General features: G+C 46.9%; 1 protein-coding gene across 1 annotated transcript in view; it reads right to left on the minus strand.

Annotated features, from left to right (window-relative positions):
• The window catches only part of ltbp1 (latent transforming growth factor beta binding protein 1), a 580,062-nt gene that overhangs the window by 183,699 nt on the left and 374,915 nt on the right, over positions 1–21,448 (minus strand). The window contains 2 exon segments of the mRNA XM_085980097.1: positions 3,281–3,303; positions 19,240–19,482. Of these exon segments, the coding sequence (XP_085836223.1) occupies positions 3,281–3,303; positions 19,240–19,482 (266 nt within the window).

The following is a 21,448-nucleotide window of genomic DNA, read 5'->3' on the forward strand; positions in this document are numbered from 1 at the left end:
CCCTCTATTCCCTCCTTCATTTCTATCTATCTCTTTCCCCTCATTTGATCATATCTCTCTCCACATTTCTACCTCGCTCCTCACTCTCTGTCTCTGTTTTTATTTTACTCTTACATCTTCTTCATTTTCTTTTCCCTTCTTAATCTTCCGTTTTTATGTCCCTCCTGTTTGGGATTGAGGTGAGTTAGGAGCACAGCATCGGGATTCAAGTGGGAGTTAGGGGCACAGCATCGGGATTCAGGTGGGAGTTAGAGGAACAGAATCGGGATTCAGGTGGGAGTTAGGGGCATAGCATCGGGATTCAAGTGGGAGTTAGGGGCACAGCATCGGGATTCAGGTGGGAGTTAGGAGCACAGCATCGGGATTCAAGTGGGAGTTAGGGGCACAGCATCGGGATTCAAGTGGGAGTTAGGGGCACAGCATCGGGATTCAGGTGGGAGTTAGAGGAACAGAATCGGGATTCAGGTGGGGAGTTAGGGGCACAGCATCGGGATTCAAGTGGGAGTTAGGGGCACAGCATCGGGATTCAGGTGGGAGTTAGGAGCACAGCATCGGGATTCAAGTGGGAGTTAGGGGCATGGCATCGGGATTCAAGTGGGAGTTAGGGGCACAGCATCGGGATTCAAGTGGGAGTTAGGGGCACAGCATCGGGATTCAAGTGGGAGTTAGGGGCACAGCATCGGGATTCAGGTGGGAGTTAGAGGAACAGAATCGGGATTCAGGTGGGAGTTAGGGGCATAGCATTGGGATTCAGGTGGGGAGTTAGGGGCACAGCATTGGGATTCAGGTGGGGAGTTAGGGGCACAGCATCTGGATTCAAGTGGGAGTTAGGGGCACAGCATCGGGATTCAGGTGGGGAGTTAGGGGCACAGCATCGGGATTCAGGTGGGAGTTAGAGGAACAGAATCGGGATTCAGGTGGGAGTTAGGGGCATAGCATTGGGATTCAGGTGGGGAGTTAGGGGCACAGCATTGGGATTCAGGTGGGGAGTTAGGGGCACAGCATCTGGATTCAAGTGGGAGTTAGGGGCACAGCATCGGGATTCAGGTAGGGAGTTAGGGGCACAGCATCGGGATTCAGGTAGGGAGTTAGGGGCACAGCATCGGGATTCAGGTGGGGAGTTAGGGGCACAGCATCTGGATTCAAGTGGGAGTTAGGGGCACAGCATCGGGATTCAGGTGGGGAGTTAGGGGCACAGCATCGGGATTCAGGTGGGGAGTTAGGGGCACAGCATCTGGATTCAAGTGGGAGTTAGGGGCACAGCATCGGGATTCAGGTAGGGAGTTAGGGGCACAGCATCTGGATTCAAGTGGGAGTTAGGGGCACAGCATCGGGATTCAGGTGGGGAGTTAGGGGAACAGCATCGGGATTCAGGTGGGAATTAGGGGCACAGCATCGGGATTCAGGTGGGAATTAGGGGCACAGCATCGGGATTCAGGTGGGGAGTTAGGGGCACAGCATCGGGATTCAGGTAGGGAGTTAGGGGCACAGCATCGGGATTCAGGTGGGAATTAGGGGCACAGCATCGGGATTCAGGTGGGGAGTTAGGGGCACAGCATCGGGATTCAGGTGGGAATTAGGGGCACAGCATCGGGATTCAGGTAGGGAGTTAGGGGCACAGCATCGGGATTCAGGTGGGAGTTAGGGGCACAGCATTGGGATTCAGGTGGGGAGTTAGGGGCACAGCATCAGGATTCAGGTGGGGAGTTAGGGGCACAGCATTGGGATTCAGGTAGGGAGTTAGGGGCACAGCATCGGGATTCAGGTGGGAGTTAGGGGCACAGCATCGGGATTCAGGTGGGGAGTTAGGGGCACAGCATCGGGATTCAGGTAGGGAGTTCGGGGCACAGCATCGGGATTCAGGTGGGAGTTAGGGGCACAGCATCGGGATTCAGGTAGGGAGTTAGAGGAACAGCATCAGGACTCGGGAAGCTGGGTGAGTTTGGGGCACAGCATCAGCACTCCCTGGTCAATGGATATGCTGGTGCAATGGCAGTGGTGTAAGGGCAGGCTGGATGCAGCAGATCTATAAAAGCCAAGCTGAAGTGCAGGCTGGGAGTGTATAAACTGCATAGGCCACAAAAATCACCCACAGGGTTTGTAATGGGGATTGGTTTGGACATTTCCACTCTGCAATCCAGAGTTATCAAATTAGCATGTCTGAACTGAAGAGTATTAATTTGCTATGTGGTTGAAGAGAGCCCGTGTTTTTATTTAATAAGATGGCATACTGTCAGGATACAGATTATCCTGGGATTCAAGAAGAAACCAGAGAACATTTCAAACATTTGCCATCAGCATTTACAAAATAAACCAACAGCTACAGTTGTTCTGCTTTAATTTGCAGCGGTTATTTTAGTGTATGTAAAGAATCGATCTAATTATGGTAATGTTTTGTGTCACATGCCAGTTTTCTGACTGGTTCAATGTTGACTTGTGTCAGAACTTTATCAGTTCGGTATTCCTGAATGGTTCAGGAAAAAATAGACACATTTCTCTGAGGTACAACCGCCACGGCAGTTCCCTACTTCAATCTTCATAGCTAAAGCACTAAGAGAGGTGAGACTGAGCTTTCTTCTGTAATGCCTGTCCACAAGACTCCCATCCACTCACTCCCCTGGGCCTCCCACTATCAGTCTGGTGGATGGATGTAAACCTTAGCCCATCTGTGGGACATGTTGCCACTGGGTGCATCAAGATCACCTCTGGCACCTTCTCTCTCGAAAACACTAGACAGCTCTCCACGCCTGTACTACATGCTCAGCATTCATGACTCATTTACAGCAGGGTACAGTAGTGTAGTGGTTATATTACTGGGCTAGTAATCTAGAGGCCTGGACTAATAATTGAGAGGAAAATGAAATCAAATCCCACCGTGGCAGTCTGAGAGTTTGAATTCAATTTTAAAAATTCTCAGTCTCGGAATAAGGGGTCGGCCATTTAGGACTGAGATGAGGAGAAATTTCTTCACTCAGAGGGTTGTGAAGCTTTGGAATTCTCTACCCCAGAGGGCTCTGGAGGCTCAGTCGTTGAGTATATTCAAGACAGAGATTGATAGATTTTTGGATACTAAGGGAATCAAGGGATATGGGGATAGGGCGGGAATGTGGAGTTGAGGTAAAGGATCAGCCATGATCTTATTGAATGGTGGAGCAGGCTCGAAGGGCCGAATGGTCTACTCCTGCTCCTATTTCTTATATTCTTATAAACATTTATATTGAACAACCTGCAATTCCAATCATTCATATTATAGTCATATGAACACAGATTTGTAACCTACCTGTTCAGGCATGGTGGTGCCCACTGAAATAAAAAGAACATTAAAAAGGTTAGTACTGGAAAACAGTACAGATTTTTCACATTAACATATCTATATAGAGGCAGTGTTTTTGATGCAGTTACAGAGAATTAAAGATTATAACTGGGACCAAATGCGAGACTTTGGAAAAGCTTCCTAGCAAAAAGTTGAGTTGATTTGGATTGATCAAAATAAGAAGGAGGATTGGTTGTGAAGATTCCTGAGGTAAAATATCCCACTGACATGCACTGTCTATCAGGACTGATGCATGACTGGGCACATGACAGAACTAAAGGTGGGCTGGCCCAAACTGTATCTCAGCATTTATTTTCCACCTTCAGGAGAGAAGTAGTGGACCAAAAAGGTATATGCATCGATCCCAGTAATATGTTCTGTGTTTATTTATTTTTAATTCTGAAAGGTCATCAATAAAACTGGTTTCAAAATAAATGTTTATTCGACAAAGAATCACATCATTTTAGAGTACAGGAAGAGGCCCTTTGGCCCATCGGTTCCATGCTGGCTCTCTGAAAGGGTTATCCATTTAATCCCATTCCCTGTCCGATCCTCATACCCTTTTATCTTTCTTTATTCAAATATTTATCTACTTCCCTTTTACCAGCTATTATGAACTCTTTTCCTGACAGGGCAATCCATGTCCTAACAATTCGGTGTATAAAACATAAAAATTCTCCTAACCTCTCCCTTTGTTCTTTTGATGAATTGATGCCTTCTTTTAATCAACTCATTTACCAGTGGAAATAGTTTTTCCCGATTTATAATATTTAAACCGCTCATAACTTTGAACACCTGTCAGATCTCCTCCTAATCATCTCCGTTCTACTTAAAGGAGCCATGGTTTTCTCTGGTCCGTCCTCATAACTAAAGCCTTTTGTCCAATCACCATCTCAATCATTTTCTTCTGTACTCTCTGCATGGCTTTTACATCCTTTCTAAAATAAGGCCCCCAAAACTGGACACAATATTCGAACGACAAGCTAACCAATGATTTATAGGCTTAGCATTATCTCTTTGATTTTGTACTCTCTACTCCTATTTATTAGATGGAACCTCAAACAGGATTTTACAGCTTTAGTTCTTGCTGGTAAAAATTTGTGTAGTTGAACCCTTGAGTCTCGGCTTTTAAACTTTTACCATTTTGTATGTATTTCCTCTCCTTATTTTTACTCGCAAAATGTGCCAGCTCACATTTCTCCGCATTCAATTTCATCTGACATCTTTCAGCTCATTTTAATGGGGCAGTAATTCCTCCCCAAACGCGTGAGTACGGAAGGGGTACTCACACGTCTGGCCGGAGGAAATGCCGGTTTTCAGCATGCACAGCGCATGCGCTGAAAACCGGCATTTCCTCTCCTCTAACCTAAGAGTTGAAGAGGCTAGCGCGTGCGCTGTAGGGGGCAGCGCGTGCGTCTTGGATTTCCTCTGTTTTGGGGGATTTGCGCATGTCTAAAGGCCTCCGGTCTTTACGCTTGTAAAAAGCACACGTAAGTATTTATTTTTACAGGTAAGTGGTGTTTTAGTGCAATTTAGAATTTTTTCCCCCCACAGGTTTATTATTTTAAAGAATCTACAATAAGGTAAGTTTAGTTTTAGACACTTTTTATTTAAAAAAAAAAAATTTCAAAAAAAAAAAATTATTGTTTAAATTATTTTTTTAATCGTATTTATACTTAATTTAATGATTGGGATGTTTTTTACATTTTTATTTAAAGTTTAAATAGTGTTTTGGGCCCCCGTAGTTTTCATGAGTTTGACAGTTCTTACTCTCAAACTCATGAATGAACCTTCCCCTCCCCTGATTGGTTGTACAGTGCTCACCTGATCCCAGCCAGCACATCGCACTAACTACGCCGCTGGATCAGGTAAGCACTGCGCGCTGACATCTGAACCGGGCCTGTGACAGGAAATGCAAGCAGGCCCGGGCTTCAGATGTCAGCGCGCAGGGTGAGTGCAGATCGGGGGCTTGCACGCGCGGCAAGCCCCCGACACCAAGTTCTGGGCCATTATCTTCATCTTCATCTGAAGTCACTGAGTATTCTTCATAAATAACTACACTCCTTTTTCTTGTGCCCACTGCAGATTTTGATAGTGTGCCCTGTATACCCAAGACCAGATCATTTACACATATTGAGAAGAGCAACAGTCCCAACACCGACCCCTGAGCGACACCACTGTTTCAATGCCTTGAGTCTGAACAGCATCCATTAACCACTCCTCTTTTCTTTCTATCCTTTAGACAAATTCCTAACCAAGCTGCCACATCTCATTTACTGCATCTTAAATTTATCCGTAAGTCCCCGTGCAACACTTTATCAATCGCCTTTTGAACATTCACATATGCAACATCCACGGCATTTGGGTGGATGCGAAAGATCCCACGGCTCTATTTCGAAGAAGAGCAGGGGAATTCTCCATGATATTTATCCCTCAACCAACATCACTAAAAAGCAGATTACCTGGTCATTATCACATTGCTGTTTGTGGGAGCTTGCTATGCGCAAATTGGCTGCTGCGTTTCCTACATTACAACAGTGGCTACACTTCAAAAAGTACTTCATTGGCTGTAAAGCGCTTTAGGACGACCTGAGGTCGTGAAAGGCGCTATATAAAAGCAAGTCTTTTTTTCCTTATTGATACACTCTTTTTTTACTCAAAGAAATATATTAAATTTGTCAGACACGACAAATTTTTTACCTTTTTACAAATTTGTGCCTGTTGAGTGGCTCTAATAACTTGCCTGGTAGTTACTACCACCATCCATTCAGCTCATTTTATTATCTTCATCTTCATCTGAAGTCACCAAGTCTTCTTCATAAATAACTACACTCCCTTTTCTTGTGCCCACTGCAAATTTTGATAGCATGCCCTGTATACCCAAGTCCTGAGGTAGCGAGCACGATCAGTAGATTAGGAAGTACTCAACTGAGACACCAAAGCTAAAAGTGTTCCCGGTAACACTTGCTGAATTTCACACATCCCGATCAGAGGTATGCAAAGTGACTGATGCAAATGTAACTGGTGCCGTTACCACACACTTTACTCATTTGTGCAGAGTGTAATTCGTTATGAAACAAAAATAGTTTGTCCATTTTTCTCCCTTTGCCTTTCATAATTAGCAACAATTAATGCGGCTCAAAGGGAAAATGCACCAACTGATCTGCTACTAAGTCGTAATGATCGGCAAGGCCTCAGATTTGATTCCTGATTGGGTGAAGACAGGATCGAACGCGGCTTTGATGGTCTAGAACCCCCCATTGTTGAACAGCCTATTGGCCAGTACGCAAGAGAGCATATGTGGTGCGCGCATCTACATACAAGTTTACGTAGCGCTCTCTCAGTAGTGGTGGGGAAGGATTCAGGGCGCAACTGTGCTGCCATTAGGATAGGAAGCGGCATGTTGGGCAATCTCTGGCGCTTGACGCACGGTTTTCGGGGGGGGGGGGATGGTGGACTAACTTTAAGTTGCTGATTGCAACCCCTCCATCATCGCTCACAGTCTAGGTGCACAAATGGAGAATGGCTGCTAGCGCAAGAGGCCCGGACTAGAGTTGCTGCCCATATAACCATTCACCAGCAGGAGCCACCAACTTCAGGAAGCGGGGGGGGGGGGGGGGGGGGGGAGGAAGGGAGGGACGGAACCAAATTAGGGACAAAATAAATAGCAATGCAGATTGATTTTGATAATTCTTCATTTTGAGGAGAAGCCACGTAATCAAGCGATAAATCAAAGCAAAGGCCATTTCAGTCAATAATAGATTTTCCACAATGTCTGCATATTGTTAAACATTGAGTCCCTTTGGCCTGTATTGTGTAGAAGACTTGTTCTGCCGGCCAAAGCCTAAACTGTCTTCTTAACAACTGCTGTTTGGATCAACTAAAGTCTTAAAAGATTTGACTCCATTGGAATTCTTCTTTGCAATTAAAATTTTATTAGGGTTTTATTTTGAACAGTCTGACTGACTATTACAGTTTGTGGTTTTAGTAAGACGGTTTTGTGCCAAAAAGGCGGCACATTTTCCAAACTGGAACTTGGACAAGAAGGTAAACATTATGCAGCGTCTAAATTTGCAGCTGATTGATGGAAACACGGGAAAGCTCTAAACCACGAGATGCCATGCAGTCTCCTGAAGCGCAAACCTGCCCTGTGTACTTTCGAACACTCAGTATTTCCAGTAAAGTCAGCTCCGTGGAGTGCTTGGCTAAAGGGACCCAGGTCTCTTTGCCTTGACACAACATGGGGAAAACCTCTTCCTTAATGAGGCCATATGACTGAGGGCCCGCCTAAAACACCAAACTTTCATTATTTTATGTACCGGATTTTTGATTTAATTTCAAAAATATATGGCAGCTGCCCTTACAATATCTTCCAGACTTGGAATTTTGTGCTTTCAGGATTATTAAAGCAAGTATTATAGCTTTTTGCATTCAAAGCAGATGTTCATCTATCATCATACGGAACTGCAACAACTTGCACTTATAGAGCTCCTTTAATGTAGTGAAACGTCCCCGGGCACTTCACTAAGGGGAAGGGGTGGAAGGGAGATCAAGCAGGGACTGGGAGGAATAGTTTCGGAGAGGTGGGTGAAGATATGGCCAAAGGGGTAGATTTTGAGAAGATTTGCAGCGGGAGAGTGTAGGGTTCTGATTGTTGAAGGCTTTGTCCCCAACAGTGCAGCAGAGTGGGTCGGTCAGGGAGCGGGGAGCTGGCTGAGAAATGCACAGGAATCCAGGCTTCGAAGAGTGGATGGTGCAAGGTGTGAGCAAGTTACAAGATGATGCAAGTTTCCAGGCTCAGGTCTGCCTGGCGCCAGTAGTTATCACGTGTGTTGGGATCTGTCCAGATATTAAGAACCTGGAAGGTAGCAGTCCTAAAACACAAGGCAAGGAAACAGGCCAAAGGCTAAAGGTTTTAGAGACATAGAAACATAGAAAAATAGGAGCAGGCGTAGGCCATTCGGCCCTTCGAGCCTGCTCCGCCATTCAATATGATCATGTCTGATCCTCTATCTCAATACCATATTCCCGCTCTCTCCCCATGCCCCTTGATGTCGTTTGTGTCTAGAAATCTATCTATCTCCTTCTTAAATATATTCAGTGACTTGGTCTCCACAGCCTTCTGTGGTAGAGAATTCCACAGGTTCACCAGCCTCTGAGTGAAGAAATTTCTCCTCATCTCAGTCCTAAAAGTCCTACCCCGTATCCTGAGACTGTGACCCCTCATTCTAGACCCCCCCAGCCAGGGGAAACATCCTTTTACAGCAGGTTACGAGGGGTATGCTCACAGGACCCATTTTCCAGTCACGTGTTGAGACAGCAAGATGGGATCCCAGCCAGCATTGTGCTTCCCAACCTCGTAGAATCTTCGATGATGATCCACTAGGATATTCCCTGCAAACTTCCGGCCCAGATTGTAGAGACAGGTGGCACTGGGAGCTCACTGATGCAGGGACAGGAAGTAGCTTGTGGCATGGCCAAGGCCAAACTCGTTGCCTGAACTCCCCCAATGTCATGAAGGAAAGAAGTGGAAAGAATGGACCCGCCCATTTTCAGATGTTACATTTGAAAAGTTGCTGGAGCGAGTCCTGGAAACTGGACCTCATAGTTGCTTCGCGGTCTACTCCCACTAAATGAGTCCCCCAGCAATTGGGTGCCTGTCTGGAGACGGCATGGATGCTGCGGCTGCCTCTGGACACAAACCAAAATCCACTTCCTCCAGCCCAGCCTTCAAATGGCAGACGATGTGCCAGGAAGCAAGCAGGGCTGGGCAATCACCGCAACATCGGGCTTGGCTGCCAGCCCACAACCCAGTACAAGGACATACAGGACCAATTAATACTGAACCCAACAGCCAACACCCCTACTTACTCCTCCCACTGGGACAGCACTTAGAACGAGCACCAAGATAAGCTCTAGAAGACACACGTCATACACTGTCACGGAAGGGGGAAATACCAGGGTCAAAACATTAATGTAGGGAACTAAATTGGTTGCACTTTATTTCCATTTTCTCCAAAATGTTCAATTGTGATGGAGCAGAATAAAGTAGCAGGTTAAAGGACGGACAGAGGATGGCAGTAGAGAGGCCAATGGTGGGGCTGGTGTATTGGGCCACTGCACTGTGCACATACGGACAAGATCGTCTGGAGATATCCTATAGAGTCCATTCATAAGGAACCTATCATGCATTACAGTGGCAGCAGTGGCTGCTCCTCAGTAAAATAATTGCCCGAAAACCGAGGAACAAGTTTACCAGAGACCAAAAAGGGGAAAAATGTAGAAAGCGGACTCCAACAAGACACAGGCTATAGCAAATGTGTTTCCACCCAGGATCATGAACATGGTTCATTGTTTCCTGAAAAACATGCAAGTAAAGTTATGTTCTGGAGATATCCTGCATCTGGGTCCATTTACCTAGAACCACCAAATAGCAGGCAAAGCAATCTTACAGGAATGTGTTAACACTACCAGAGGAAATGAGACCTGAAGCACGATAACCTGCCTATTTCCCTGCTCCGTATGGTCTTTGAAAAGAACATGCCTGTACAATATGACCTCACGGATTCAGGATTCTTTTATGCAGCGTTCCATTATTATTTACACTCAATCAGCTCCTCGGAGCTTACATTACTCACCAATTACTCACTCTTATTGAGTAAGAAAACGAACACAATACAGACTCTCTATTGATGGATTTGGCAAGACAGAAGTAACATTTAAAAAGAATACTATGCTTGAATTTCTTTTAAAACACAGGTTACCTGCTACAAGATGTTAAGATGGGTTCAGAGAAAGCCCATTTGAATGGATTCTTCCAGATTACCAAGCCTATCATCTTCCCAATTTTTAAATGTGCAATATCGATACAACCCTTCTTAGCATACATGGAAGTAGTACTGGCCAGAAATTCGGGTCCCCATGGGTGAGCACGCGCTGGGTACTCACGCGTAGGGCCAACGAAAGTGTCGGTTTCGTGCATGCACTGCACAGGCGCGGGAAACCGGAACTTCCGTAGAGGCAGCGCGTACGCCTGGAACTTCCGTTTTTTATACAGGTTTTTCCGGGAGGGTAAGTCTCCAGCAGCTACGCGTTTAAAAAGCAGTCGCAAGGCCTGCTTTTAACAAGGTAAGTGGTGAATTAAGTAAAAATAAAAACATTTTTTCCACAGGTTTATTATTTTTAAATACTTTAAAGAAAGGTAAGTTTATTTTTAGCCCCGTTAAAAACTAATTAATATTTTCAAAAATTTAAATTATTGTTTAAAATAGTTATTTTATGTAATTTATAGTTATTTTAAAAATATGATTTAAAAAAAAAAAAATTATTTGAAGTTTTAGTTATGTTTTGGGGCCAATCTCTATTCATAGATTTGACAGGTCTTCCTGTCAAATTTATGAATAGAGATTCCCTGCTACGATTGGCTCTCCATGGCCCACGTGATCCCAGGGGACGCTTTGAACTAACTACGTCCCTGGGATACGCGAGCACTGCGCGCCGGCAGCTGGAGGAGGCCCAGGATCAGAATCCCATGCGGGCCCACAGCTCAACGGCCGGCGCGCTAGGTAAGTGCAGGTCGGGGGCTTGCACCCGCGGGAAGACTCCGACCCGAATTTCTGGCCCATGTTTTGGGCTCATTTTCTGTATTCAGGTAAGTATCTTTAAGGTCCCCTCTAAGAAGTTTCTTTTCAAGAATGAAGACTGTTGCTTAGGGTTACCCTCATCACAAGCAATAACCTCGGTATAGGGCAGTGCTACAATGAAGAGCCCATTCTACTTGGAAGGAAATAAACAAGATAAGAAGTTCTGGGCTAACTTGCTGGAGATCATTTAGTTGACTGGGAAGTGCTAGATCAATAACTTCCTTCATACAACAGGTAAGGCAGCAGATAAGATGCTTAGAAGCTAGAACTGCTGGAAGGCACTGAAAGTGGACAGAATTCGCTCGGAAAGTTCTTTCAGCACGTGCTGTTTTCTGCAGTAACACTGCTTGTCTTGATGGTCGGTATCTTTACCCCAGTATCAGGCAATTACTAGAGTCTATAATTAAGCATAGGGTGACTGAACACCTCGAAATTTTTCAGTTGATCCAGCATGGATTTGTGAAAGGTAGGTTATGCCTGACAAACCTGATTGAATTTTTTGAGGAGGTGACTAAAGTAGTGGACAGGAGAATGTCTATGGATGTTATTTATATGGACTTCCAGAAGGCATTTGATAAAGTCCCACACAAGAGACTGTTAACTAAGGTAAAAGCCAATTGAAGGCAAGTTATTGACCTGGTTAGGAAATTGGCTGAGCGGAAGGAGACAGAGGGGGGAAAATTGGCTCGCGCCCCATTTGGGGCGATAGCTTCGCCAGGGCGCTACTTCTAGTGCCCCAAAAAAGCTAATGCCCCCGCGCCCAAAACGCAATGGTAGTGCCCCAAGCAGGAGGTGGGGCGCTACTGGAAGCGCTCCCCCTCCCTCTTGGGGCGCTCCCATTGAATATCGCGGCGCTACGTGCAGCAGCGCCACGCACGTTGGCACGTAGCGCCGCGGTACTACAGGCCTCCTTCCCCTGATTAAAGGGGCGGGGCCTAGTGCAGCGCGCACCGGGGCCCTGCTGGACCACCGGGGAGCGGGGTGCCGGCAAAGGAGCCCGGCACTCAAGAGGCACTAATGGGAGGCGCAAAGCAACCGATTTCCCCCCCCAGAGAGTAGGGATAATGGGTAGGCACTCAAATTGGCAGGATGTGACTAGTGGCGACCCGCAGGGATCTGTGTTGGACCTCAACTATTCACAATATTTATTAACAACTTAGATGATGGCATAGAAAGTCATATATCCAAATTTGCCAATGATGCAAAGTTAGGCGGCCCCGTAGATGAAAGCATAAAATTACAAAGGGATATCAATAGATTAAGTGAATGGGCAAAACAGTGGCAAATGAATTTCAATGTAGGCAAATGTGAGGTCATCCACTTTGGACCTAAAAAGGAGAGAACAGGGTACTTTCTAAATGGTGAAAAGCTAAAAACAATGGAGGTCCAAAGAGACTTGGGGGGTCCAGGTACATAGATCATTAAAATGTCATGAACAGGTACAGATAATAATCAAAAAGGCCAATGGAATGCTGGCCTTTATATCTAGAGGACTAGAATACAAGGGGGTAGAAGTTATGCTGCAGCTGTACAAAGCCCTGGTTAGACCACACCTGGAGTACTGTGGGCGGCTCTGGGCACCACACCTTAGAAAGGATATACAGGTTGAGCGTCCCAAATCCGGAGTTCCGGAGTCCAGAACGTTCCAGAATCCGGACTCCATGACGTTCGGTGGCAGGGGTCCGGAATCCGTAAAATGTTCCGGAATCCGGACACCCTGAGGGAAGCTTACCAAAAGTGCAGCCTGGGCCCAGGCATTTCCGGACTCGGCACGTGTTTCTGATGTCCGAAGTCCGGAAATATCGCAACCTGGGCTTGGGCGTTTCCGGACTTCGGACATCAGAAACACGTTCCGAAGTCTGGAAAAACCCGAAAACCGGCTCGGCCTCGGTCCCGAGGTTGCCGGATTCGGGACGCTCAACCTGTATTGGCCTTGGAGGGAGTGCAGCGTAGGTTTACCAGAATGATCACCTATTAACCTTCTAAATTCTAGGGTATCAGATCGAAGTTTTCAAGATATTAAGGGGAACAGATAGGGTAGATAGAGAAAAACTATTTCCCCTGGTTGGGGATTCTAGGACTAGGGGGCATAGTCTAAAAATTAGAGCCAGACCTTTCAGGAGTGAAATTAGGAAACACTTCTACACACAAAGGGCGGTGGTAGTTTGGAACTCTCTTCCGCAAATGGCATTTGATGCTAGATCATTTGTTAATTTTAAATCTGAGATTGATGCTTTTTGTTAACCAAAGGAATTAAGGGATATGGGCCAAAGGCAGGTATATGGAGTTATGTCGCAGATCAGCCATGGTGGCATAGTGGTTAGCACTGTTGCCTCACAGCGCCAGGGACCCGGGTTCGAATCCGGCCTCGAGTGACTGTCTGTGTGGAGTTTGCACATTCTCCCCGTGTTTGCGTGGGTTTTCTCTGGGTGCTCCGGTTTCCTCCCACAGTCCAAAGATGTGCGGGTTAGGTTGATTGGCTATGATAAATTGACCCTTAGTGTTAGGGGGATTAAATACGGGGATAGGGTGGGATATGTGTTGGTGTAGGGGTTACAGGGATCGGGTGGGACATGTGTCGGTGCAGGCTCGATGGGCCGAAATGGCCTCTATCTGCACTGTGGGGTTTCTGTGATTCTGTGATCTCATTGAATGGCAGAACAAGTTCAAGGGGCTCAATGGCCTACTCATGTTCCTATGTTCCTAAGTATTATTCAGCCTGAAGTCTGCCCATTGCACTAATACAGGTCCTATCACTGAAAGGCCTTTCTTTGCAACTTTTAAATAACACTTGTTCTTTCATCTATGAAATGTGCTGGCCGCGAATTTAATGGAGGATGCGGGATGGGGGCGGGGGAGCTAGTTTCCGGTTTCCGGTCCCGCTCCCAGCTGCAGCCGCTCTATAAACATGATTTTCCCTTGATTGGCCTTGTTAAGCCCGCCCTGTGGGCTTCCTGGCCAATTAAAAGGAAGCGGGTCTGATGATGTCATTTGATGACGCGTCATCAGCCGGTTACCTTAAAGGGACCACGTCCACATGGAGTTTGACAGTTCTTCTGTCAGTGTTTGATAGCATTGAGGTGCTGCAAACTCTGACAAGCACTGCACAAAGGTGAACGCTTGCACCCAGGCTCTCCAATGACTCCCTCCATATGCTTATGGAGGGAGTCACAGCACGCAGGGAGGTTCTCTTCCCTTCCAAGGGTGGAAGAGACCTCCCCAGGACACCAATGCATCCTGGTTGCATATTGCACAGGAGGGTAAAAGCAGGGATGCCGTCAGGGGTCCCTGGCTGCAGTGGCGCCAACCTTTCAATGGATCACGAAACATTACCACTATGAAAAACAATAAGAATAAAACCGGATGGACCACCCGGCATCGACCTCAGCACCGGAAACGACAACGACAACGGCAAACCCAGCCCTGTTGACCCTGCAAAGTCCTCCTTACCAACATCTGGGGGCTTGTGCCAAAATTGGGAGAGCTGTCCCACAGACTAGTCAAGCAACAGCCTGACATAGTCATAATTACCAAATCATACCTTACAACCAATGTCCCAGACACAACCATCACCAGCCCTGGGTATGTCCTGTCCCACCGGCAGGACAGACCCACCAGAGGTGGTGGCACCGTGGTATACAGTCGGGAGGGAGTAGCCCTGGGAGTCCTCAACATTGACTCAGGACCCCATGAGGTCTCATTGCATCAAGTCAAACATGGGCAAGGAAACCTCCTGCTAATTACCACCTACCGCCCTCCCTCAGCTGATGAATCAGTACTCCTTCATGTTGAACACCAATTGGAAGAAGCACTGAGAGTAGCAAGGGCACAAAATGTCCTCTGGGTGGGGGACTTCAATGTCCATCACCAAGAGTGGCTCGGTAGCACCACAACTGACCGAGCTGGCCGAGTCCTAAAGGACATAGCTGCCAGACTGGGTCTGCAACAGGTGGTGAGGGAACCAACAAGAGGGAAAAACCTACTTGATCTCGTCCTCACCAATCTACCTGTTGCAGATGCATCTGTCCATGACAGCATTGGTGGAAGTGACCACCGCACAGTCCTTGTGGAGGTGAAGTCCCGTCTTCATGTTGAGGATACCCTCCACCGTGTTGTGTGGCACTACCACCGTGCTAAATGGGACAGATTTCGAACAGATCTGGCAACTCAAAACTGGGCATCCATGAGGCACTGTGGGCCATCAGCAGCAGCAGAATTGTATTCAACCACAATCTGTAACCTCATGGCCCAGCATATCCCTCAATCTACCATTACCATCAAGCCAGGAGATCAACCCTGGTTTAATGAAGAGTGCAGGAGAGCATGCCGGGAACAGCACCAGGCATACCGAAAATTGAGGTGTCAACCTGGTGAGGCTACAACACAGGACTACTTGCATGCCAAACAACGGAAGCAACATGCGATAGACAGAGCTAAGCGATCTCACAACCATCGGATCAAATCAAAGCTCTGCAGTCCTGCCACATCCAGTCGTGAGTGGTGGTGGACAATTAAACAGTTAACAGGAAGAGGAGGCTCCAAAAATATCCCCATCCTCAATGATGGTGGAGCCCAGCACGCGAGTGCAAAAGACAAGGCTGAAGCATTTGCAACTATCTTCAGCCAGAAGTGCCGAGTGGATGATCCATCTCGGCCTCCTCCTGAGGTCCCCAGCATCACAGATGCCAGTCTTCAGCCCATTCAATTCACTCCATGTGATGTCAAGAAACGGCTGAAGACACTGGATACTGCAAAGGCTATGGGCCCTGACAACATTCCGGCAATAGTACTGAAGACTTGTGCTCCAGAACTAGCTGCGCCCCTAGCCAAGCTGTTCCAGTACAGCTACAACACTGGCATCTACCCGGCAATGTGGAAAACTGCCCAGGTATGTCCTGTCTACAAAAAGCAGGACAAATCCGACCCGGCCAATTACCGTCCCATCAGTCTACTCTCAATCATCAGCAAAGTGATGGAAGGTGTCGTCGACAGTGCTATCAAGCGGCACTTACTCAGCAATAACCTGCTAACTGACGCCCAGTTTGAGTTCCGCCAGGGCCACTCAGCTCCTGACCTCATTACAGCCTTGGTCCAAACATGGACAAAAGAGCTGAACTCAAGAGGTGAGGTGAGAGTGACTGCCCTTGACATCAATGCAGCATTTGATCGAGTGTGGCATCAAGGAGCCCGAGCAAAACTGAAGTCAATGGGAATCAAGGGGAAAACTCTCCATTGGTTGGAATCATACCTAGCACAAAGGAAGCTGGCTGTGGTTGTTGGAGGTCATTCATCTCAATCACATGACATCACTGCAGGAGTTCCTCAGGGCAGTGTCCTAGGCCAAACAATCTTCAGCTGTTTCATCAATGACCTTCCCTCCATCATAAGGTCAGAAGTGGGGATGTTCGCTGATGATTGCACACTGTTCAGCGCCATTCGAGACTCGTCAGATACTGACGCAGTCCGTGTCCATATGCAGCAAGACCTGGACAACATTCAGACTTGGGCTGACAAGTGGCAAGTAACATTCGCACCACACAAGTGCCAGGCAATGACCATCTCCAACAAGCGAGACTCTAACCATCTCCCCTTGACATTCAATGGCATTACCATCGCTGAATCCCCCACTATCAACATCCTGGGGGTTACCATTGATCAGAAACTGAACTGGACCAGCCATATAAATACTGTGGCTACAAGAGCAGGCCAGAGGCTGGGAATTCTGCGGCGAGTGTCTCACCTCCTGACTCCCCAAAGCCTTTCCACCATCTACAAGGCACAAGTCAGGAGTGTGATGGAATACTCTCCACTTGCCTGGATGAGTGCAGCTCCAACAACATTCAAGAAGCTCGACACCATTCAGGATAAAGCAGCCCGCTTGATTGGCACTCCATCCACCACCTTCAACATTCACTCCCTCCACCACCGGCGCACTGTGGCTGCAGTGTGTACCATCTACAAGATGCACTGCAGCAACTCGCCAAAGCTCCTTCAACAGCACCTTCCAAACCCGCAACCTCTACCACTTAGAAGGACAAGGGCAGCAGACGCATGGGAACATCACCACCTACAAGTTCCCCTCCAAGCCACACACCATCCTGACTTGGACCTGTATCGCCATTCCTTCACTGTCGCTGGGCCAAAATCCTGGAACTCCCTTCCTAACAGCATTGTGGGTGTACCTACACCATATGGACTGCAGCGGTTCAAGAAGGCGGCTCACCACCATCTTCTCAAGGGCAATTAGGGATGGGCACTAAATGCAGGCCTAGCCAGCGACGCCCACATCCCATCAACGAATATTTTTTTTTTTTTAATTACTGCAAAGCCACAATCAAACTCACCCTCCTGTGCCATTCAACACATCCCCATCACTCTGCTTTCCATTCCCTTCTCCTGCACATCCTTACACCAACTTACCTTGCACCTCCACCCAGCCCTCTCTATCTACTTTATCACTTCCCCATCTCACTAGCCGCCCCTCACACTCACCCTCATCCTACTGCAAGCATACCAACTAACAACACACAAGGGTAGGCACTTGAGAGGTTTAGCCAATGTCCATGTGAAGTTTCTGGTAATGTGTTGTCATACAGCGAAATCTATTTTTCCAACACTGCCCCTTATTGGACAGATCTGAGCGCACATTGAGAAGTGTCTTACAATTCCAAGAATGTTGAGACATAACTCCACTCCCCCCCCCCCCCCCCCAACCCCGCTATAGTGATGAGTGTGCGTGGAATGGCTTGGATATTAAAGGGATGCTTCACATTGCTGGTGTGGGATGGTGTCAACCTGGCGCATCATGTGGCAGCCAGGGTTTACAGCGTCAAGTGAAGTAAATCTGGCCATGGTGATGCCATCGCTGACCTCCCGGCCAGCAATGTTGTCAAGGGATGATAACCTGTGTCCAGTGCAGCATCAGGTGATGGCGGAGATGGTTGGTGATGTTGGTGTGCCTGGTGATGTTGGTGTTGGGGCTGATCGTGGAAGGATTCGGAGGACCAAGGTCTGATTTTTTCAAGCGCACCGATGTTGCTGCAATAGATGGCAGCTGCAGGTGTGATGACAGAAGTGAGAGATTCTCCCAATGAGGTGGCGCTGGAAATACAGTTGGATCTAAAAACTTGTAGCTAAAGAAATCTCTATATGTATAAAAAGTGCAGTAACCAACATTTTCTGCACTCTGAAACTCACCATCTGCAACATGGCATCCTTGACACCACTTCTGCAGCTGTCTGCTTATCAGAAACATCAGGGTGAGCTGGCGTGATCCCCAAACAGCAGGTAACCCATGGGGGAGTGCGTAAAATAGTCTTAAATTAGCTCTTAACAAGCCATTTAACTAGCTGAATTGTATCCCCCGTCGCTTGGTGTCAGGTCAGTTCTCCGCTGACAGACCCGACACCTGGGAGACTCCCGTGGAGCCGAGTTGACAGCGGGTTTCCTACTCGCTCTCAATCTTTGCTATTTTGGCAGCGGACCCGCCTCCAAACCCGGCCTCTGAGCGCTATTAAATTCGTGGCCACTGTCTGCATCAAACGGTACAATACAATGAGAAAACAAACTTGAATTGCTATAGTGCTTTTCATGACCTCAGGACGTCCCAAAGTGCTTCACAGCCAATGAAGTACTTTTGAAGTGTAGTCACTGTTGTAAAATAGGGAAACGCGGCAGCCACTTTAGGCACAGCAAGATTCAATAAACAGGAATGAAATAAATGGCCGGATAAACTGTTTTTGGTGGTGTTGGTTAATGTTACCCAGGACACTGGGAAGAAATTCCTTGCTCTGCTTCATAAAGTGCCATGGAATATTTTACACCCACCCGAGAGAGCAGGCAGGGCCTCGGTTTAACCCCTCGTCCAAAAGACGGAAAATAATAAAATATTTCTTCGACCATAGTATTCCTTCCATAATTATCATTTTACATCATTTGTTTCCTCAACATTGTGATACAGAACTGGTGCTGCAGACTTTAAAGTTATGTCACTGCCTGAAATGCAGCCACAGATGAATGATGCTTCGGGTATTTCCAACATTGCTCTTGGCTGGAAAGGACCTCGATCAGATCGCTGGTGTACAGTTACGCACAGTCACAAATATAATTGTGAATGATCTCCGTTTCTCATTCATCTCAATGAGAAGCTGAATCGCGATCACAGCTTGCTGATGGCACACAGTAATTGTGTCACACCCAGCAACGCGCACACTTTCTGGAGAGGCAGCTTTCTCTTTAATCCTAGATATCCATGGTTTGCTAATAAATTGAGCATCTCCTTACCTTCTGGTATTAACACCTCAGGCTGTGGAGTTTGTATGGAGGAGAAGGCCTCCAAGGGCTGTTGCTCTGGTGGTACTTGTGCTGGAGTAGGTATAGGCTCGGAGTGTTTAATCTCGGGGTGAGTTATTGTAGAGTCAGGACGCGTACGGACTTTAACATCAGGCCCAGGCTTGACAGTCACCTTCTTGAAAGTTTGACTAACATGGTAGCCCATTCCACCAGGGCAGATTTGCTTGAAGGCAGCTGTTTTGGACAACACAACATAAAGCTTAGCATCATTTAAATTTCCCCACCATGCACTTGTATATATTTTCAATGCTGACTGAGCATTAAAAAAAATCAAGAAACAGTTCTTCAAAGCCCCTATAGCTGATATTTTCGGATAAACTGATTCAAAATCCTCACAACATAAAGATTTGAGATCTTTTTCATAACAAAATAAAAAGTGGCCCAAACCAACCCCACCCCCCAGGCCAAGACCTCCTCAAGTGAGCCTCATATATTTAAGCTGCTTAGTTCAGTTAATAGAGATTTGTTGGGTTATTGACCGATTAGCTTCATTGTAGACAGATTGGCAAACAGGGGCTGACAGTGGGCAGGAGCTGATGTTACGCATCGACAATGGGGGGAGGTGGGCTTGTCCTGGAGCATCCTGGCCAAAGCCTGTCAACTTGCACAGTGCTGCAATAGTTTACATAACACAACGGCCTTATTTTTAACATGTTCTGACTTATTACATGTTTTAAGAAAAAAAACGAAGAAAATTTATGTGCTGGCTCAGCCCCAGTGCGGAGGGCTTGAATGAATGTGTTCTTGTTGCGGTGGGACTGCACCGCGAATCCCTCAGGCCGAGGGCAGTTTTCTCTGCCCGCCTGTGCTCCCATTGTTTGCCACTGTCGAGTGTGGGGTTAGGTGATTTTTTTAAATTAAAGAACTCTTCATTTTGCCATAAATACTTTGCGTCAGTGGACACAGTAAAGGCAAAATATCACGAGGAACATAGGAACAGGAGTCGGCCATTCAGCCCCTCAAGTTTGTTCAATTAAATCATGGCTGATCTGTAGCCATTTACCCGCCTGGTTCGATAGCCCTTAGCACCCTTAACTAACAAAAATCTATTGATCTCAGTTTTGAAATTTTCAATTGACCCCCAGCCTCAAGAGCTTTCTTTAAAGGACAGAGTTTCTGGATTTCCACTACCCTTTGTGTGAACAACACATTTTTGTCTCTTTCTACTATTTACGAATAAGACTGAAAGCTCCATTCATCTTTAATTCCCTCTGGGTGCTATTTTTAGTGCACCTCTTCACACTTTCTCGGGGCTTCTTCCACCCTGCCCACGTATCTTCAGCCCAAGTTCGGCAGAAAGCCCGGCTATGCCAATAAACAGGTTTTCCTGCTGCAATTATGCTGGTGGAATGGGAGAATCCCTGAGGAAATTCACCCCCACCCACCCCGCATCAACTCCAATGCAATACTTTAACCCAGACATTAACTCATTCATTTCCAACAAATGAATGGTTCAACATTATGTTCATTACCAAACGTGTTGTGCTTTGATAACACCTCAAGCATTCCCTGTATTCTAGATCCCTCAATAAATGCCTTCACAGTGCACCTTCACATGGGGTTTGCAGACGACACAAAGCTGGGTGGGCGTGTGTGCTGTGAGGAGGATGCCGAGAAACTCCAGTATGATTTGGACAGGTTGGGTGATTGGGCAGATGCATGGCAGATGCAGTATAATGTGGATAAATGCGAGGTTATCCACTTTGGTGGCAAAAACAGGAAGGCAGATTATTATCTGAACGGCAATAGATTGGGAGAAGGGGAAGTGCAACGAGACCTGGGTGTCCTTGTGCACCAGTCGCTGAAGGAAAGCATGCAGGTGCAGCAGGCGGTTAAGGAGGCAAATAGTATGTTGGCCTTCGTAGCCAGACGATTCGAGTACAGGAGCAAGGATGTCTTGCTGCAGTTGTACAAGGCCTTGGTGAGACCACATCTTGAGTATTGTGTGCAGTTTTGGTCACCTTATCTGAGGAAGGATGTTCTTGCCATGGAGGGAGTGCAGCGAAGATTCACCAGACTGATACCTGGGATGGCAGGAATGACGTATGAGGAAAGATTGGGTCGATTGGGCTTATACTCGCTGGAGTTTAGAAGAATGAGAGGGGATCTCATTGAAATGTATAAAATTCTAACAGGACTA

The sequence above is a fragment of the Somniosus microcephalus genome, chromosome 3 (genome assembly GCF_052327205.1).
Source record: "Somniosus microcephalus isolate GS21.2 chromosome 3, FLI_Smic_1.0, whole genome shotgun sequence".
Classification (NCBI taxonomy): domain Eukaryota; kingdom Metazoa; phylum Chordata; class Chondrichthyes; order Squaliformes; family Somniosidae; genus Somniosus; species Somniosus microcephalus.